The sequence below is a fragment of the Gastrolobium bilobum genome, unplaced genomic scaffold (genome assembly GCF_033153095.1).
Source record: "Gastrolobium bilobum isolate Gb01-03AN ecotype WA unplaced genomic scaffold, APGP_CSIRO_Gbil_v1 utg1570, whole genome shotgun sequence".
Taxonomy (NCBI): Eukaryota; Viridiplantae; Streptophyta; class Magnoliopsida; order Fabales; family Fabaceae; genus Gastrolobium; species Gastrolobium bilobum.
The window spans coordinates 125,569-130,412 of NW_026897563.1; the positions used below are offsets into that span (position 1 = coordinate 125,569).

A 4,844-nucleotide genomic window follows, 5' to 3' on the forward strand; every position below is an offset into this window, starting at 1 on the left:
CTTATCTACTTAAGGGGAAAGAAGACAAAAGACAAAATTGATATGATCAGGTGGAAGCTTTATTAATATATTTTAACTTTAAAAAAAAAATTTAAAAATTAAAAAAAAAATTAAAAAAAATTACAAAAATGCCATTTGACCGTGTCGGACACAGTCAAATTCGCATGTCGGAATGGTCAACGTGTCGGAAAAAGTCAACCGCGTGTCCGACACCGTGTCGGAGCGTGTCGCCGTGTCGGAGCGTGTCGGACCCGACTCTTCCTGTTTTTACAAGTGTCCATGCTTCCTTGTGGAGCATTATTGTCAAAAACTAGTCTAAAAACGTAGAAACTTATGTTTTTACTGAAGTGATACGTGTTAAAACGCAAGTAAAAACTCTCCTCAGTAAAAATTGGTAAAAACTACGTGCAAAAGCGTAAAAATGCAAGTTTCTACGTTTTTACCTAAACCAAAAATCTGAATCAGGTCTTATACAAAAAAAGGAAAAATTGAATCGGGTCAACTGTTAACCCATGACCCTTAAAAAAAAAAAAACCTATTTCCATTCCCCTAAATCAAAATGCATAGTATCTTCTTCTAACTATTTTTTTTTTTAAAAAAAACCCCTCGCGTGAGGTCGCTATTGCAGATAAAGAAGAGGGTGAAGCTATTGGTGAAAAGTTTGAGTACCAAGTCGACGTGGGTATTGAATCAATCTATTATGTTGTTATAGGAGCAAGAGAAAAGGACATTGAGGACATATAACTGATGCAAAATGATGTGTTTGGTTTGAATTAATTGATATAATTTAGAAGTTATTAACTTTATTCTTTTAATGTTTTGAAACTTGGTTGTAGGAGTTGTTAAACTCTTTTTTATGTTTTTGAACTTATGTCTTATATAGTTATGTAATTTATATCCTTTAAATATGAAGTTGTTCATTAAATTTTAAGTAGTGACTTATGTGATTTAATTATATATATATATATATATATATAGAGATTTGATTTTCTCATGTTGCATGAGAATTCAATTCTCATGTCATGACTCAACTAATGGTGAGCCCCACATTTATTAAAAAGAGAAAAAGAAAAGAAAAGCTTTGCACGCAAATCGAAGGGTCACAACATGAGAATTGAATTCTCATGCAACATGAGAAAATATTTTTCCATATATATAACTTTGTATCTTGACTTTAAGTAGTAAAAACTTTACGTTTCGTGTCGTTTCTATGATTTACATTTCTACCACCCCTTTCCGTTCTCTACGTAAAAACTCGATTTTGACAACATTGACATGGAGGATAAGTTTAGATATGTGGAGATCTGTTGCTAAATAATTTTGAATGTTTGTTAAAAATGATATTATATTTTACTGATTGAGAAAATTATATTAGATTTTACATTTTTTTTATTAATATCATTGCATTTCTTTGTTATTTTTTTTATGGCTATTGTAATTTTAAATGTTTGTTAAAAATTTATATGATTTTTTAAAATCTTATAAATTTATATTATTCTTTCAAATCTTTTAAATTTTATTAAAATCCTTTAAAATCTAATCTTATGAAATCTTGATTGTAAAAAAAGTCTTTTAAAAAAATCTTTAAAGTCCTTCCAATTCTAAATAGTTTTTTAAAATCTATAAGATTTTTTATCTCAATTTTTTTTTTAAAATCCTAATCCAATACTCCCCCTTAAAATTTGAGAATTAAAATTTTATAAATAATTATAAGATAAGAAATTAAAAAAAAATGAAAAAAATATCAAATAACGTAAAGTCGCGTATTTTTAAAAGAATTAAAAGACAATAATATTTTTAACTATAAAATATCAAAACCCAATTATATTAGACAGAAGTGGGTAAACATATTATTATTTGACAATAAAATATTAATTAACAATAAGTTATTAATTTACTAATTTTATGCCCTAAGTTGAGTTTATCAAATATCTGTAAATACATCCGTACTTTCTACTATAAAATCCAAGCCATTCATTCAACGGTGCAAATCAATTGAATTATCGTGCCAATCACCGAACTACCATCACGATTCACGACACTCCTCGTCAATATCAAATTATCAATCAACCTTTTCAACTTTTCTCTCCATTTAATTTGACATACAATACAACTCCAATTCCAACATCAAATGGGCATGGCGGAGTGGGAGACTCCTCCGACAACCGTGCCACTGGTGTTCCTCCGAAACATCATGGCTTCCCTTCTCCTCCACGCCGTCAGATCCTTCCTCTTCTTCGCCCAAAAATACAAACTCCTCGAAACGTTTCGTGGCGCCTTCCTCTTCTTCCTGCGTTTCGTGCCTTCCCCAATCCTCGACTGCGTTTTGGTGCCTCCCCTCACGCCCGACAAATACGACACCACCGCCCAGCGAAACGACTCGGGCATCGGTCGAGCACTCTCGCAGCTCTTGTCCATCATGAACGACATCCCCGTTTGTTCGAGGAAGTACGAGGTGGTTCGGTCTTTGGCGGAGAGGGTCATCGACGAGAACCACAGGGATGGAACCCACGCGCTGCGTAGGGTCAACTGCGAGGTTTTGTCGGCGGCGTTTTCCACGACGCTGAGCCGACTCGAAGCAGCAGCCGCCGCGGGAGGGCGTGACGGGGAGAGTGGTGGGCCAGTTGAGCATCCGCTGGGTCGGGTTTTGCAGATGGTTCGGGATATTGTTGGGCCCAGCGTGATGAGAGGAAGAGGAGAGGCGAGCCGGAATGGAATATCAGCTGTGAAGCTGGCGGCTGAGTTGCTGTGGCTGGCTCAGAAGCTGGCGGCTTGTGGTTGCGGACAGGAAGCTGTTTTGAGGTGGGCCACGGCTTCGAATTTGGGCCGGCTCGCTTTATCGGCTGAGCCACGCTTGCAAGCTTCGCTTGTCAAACTTGCAGGTACGAGGTATTCTTGTTTCTTCTACAATTTTAATTATTTTTAACGAGCATGTATATTATATTTATAAATTTTTTATTTATAAATTGTTACGAATTATAATATGTCTTACAAGTAATATATATTATTTAAGTATAAAGTTGAGTATGTATTACCCATATCATATAATATTGTTTGTAAATAAAAGATTTATAGATATAACTTATTTTTTTAATAATCAAATATTAAAAAAATATATAATAATTTAGTAAATGCTAGCCGTTAATTTCTTCTCCAGCATTGTAATTGCAAATTTGCGACGTTAGTGATGCCAGCTGTTTACAGCATTGTTAAATTTTTTTTTTTTTTTTTTTTGATAACACAGCATTGTTTAATTTAATTTTTAAGCAGAGATGCTGACATTTCTATTTAGATTATGGGGAAGTATATTGTGACAACCAAGTTGTGTTACTACCAAGTGATTACCAATCAATTTCACCGTTAGATCGATTATCTTGATCCAACAGTTATATTTATTTCCATCTTTGTATGGTTATGATTCCCCATATTTAAAGTGAAAGCATTAAATATGAGAAATCATAACCATACAAAGATGAAAATAAATATAAAGTATTAAATTTGAGAAATCATGACCATACAAAGATGGAAATAAATATAACCGTTTGATCAATATAATTTATCTAACGGTAAGATTGATTGGTAGTCACTTGGTAGTAACACAACTTGGTTTTCACAATATCCTTTCCCTTAGATTATTGGGAAAACATTTTTTTTCTTTTGAAGAAGAAATTTTTTCTCTACTAGTATAAGTGGGTTTTACTCTTCAGTATTTTGTAGGTTCCAGTTATACTTATACTATGTCTTTAGGAGAAAAATTTCGTGTGAAAATGTTTTCCCTAGATTATTAGCGACTTTTTTGAGTCACTCTTTGTCTTGGCATGTTTGTCGTTGCTATTGCAACTTTATAATAAGTTCCACACACTTCCATAATGTGAGTCTCGTTGTGAACTCAGTTGAATTCGACTTTAATTTCTTTGCAGCATTCTTGTTCCGGGAAGCCAAAGACATGGACCTAAATGAAACAGAGGAAAGCAAAATGGTGCCACACATGCAGGTCAAGTTAAAGATGCTACTTTCATGGCTGCCATTATTGTGCAGAGCGAGCAATGGTACTGATGCACCAATTTTAAGCATCAGTGAAAGGAGCGAGTTAGAGAGGGTGTTAGAGGAAACAATAGAAGGAATAGAACAAGAGGAAGAGCAGGAGCGAGTTCTGTCCATGTGGCTCCACCATTTTACACATTGCCCCTCCTCTGACTGGCCAAATCTCCATGCATGCTATGCTCGCTGGTGCAGTGCATCTCGCAAGCAATTGCTTCTTCAATGAAAATATTGAAGGCATAGATCGAAAACCAATCTAAATAGTGCATAATTTGCTAGAGGGGTGTATATTTTGTGTATAATTAGAAAGTAGGATCACTGTAATATGCATCAGTCGCTCAGTTGTTAATTAGTTAATTAATTTTCTCTTCCCCCCCTCGTTTTGTAGAAGAGAACCTTAGAGTTAAAAGAGTGATATAATGATTACCGAAAAAAAAAAGTGTTTTATAAAGGTCAGAACTTAGTGTAAAAGTGATAAGGACTGGAAAAAAAAAAAAAAAAAAAGCTAACTAAATAGGATGCTAAGAAGATGGTTGGCTAGACCAAGGTCAAAAGCATTCAAGGTGTTGTACCAATAATTTTAGGCACCGAAGAGGAGGGAAGATATATTTATAATAGAAAAATGGAAAAAATAGATACATATTAAGTGAAATGCATTAAGGATGAAGAGGGCAAAAGAAACAAGATATCAATGAAAAATGATATATATAGTTATTTTCACAAGTTATTCAAACTTAAACACGAAATCGTAATATTTCATTTGTTATATTACTTCTATTTTTTTAAGTTTAATCTTATTTTTC

General features: G+C 33.9%; 1 protein-coding gene across 1 annotated transcript; it reads left to right on the forward strand.

The window, feature by feature from the left end:
• Positions 1-2,005: 2,005 nt before the first annotated feature.
• On the forward strand, positions 2,006-4,423 carry LOC133308113 (uncharacterized). The gene is made up of 2 exons (XM_061508711.1): positions 2,006-2,882; positions 3,921-4,423. Exons 1-2 carry the CDS (start codon positions 2,132-2,134, stop codon positions 4,265-4,267), a joined length of 1,098 nt encoding a protein of 365 aa, XP_061364695.1. The 5' UTR covers positions 2,006-2,131; the 3' UTR covers positions 4,268-4,423.
• Positions 4,424-4,844: the final 421 nt, after the last annotated feature.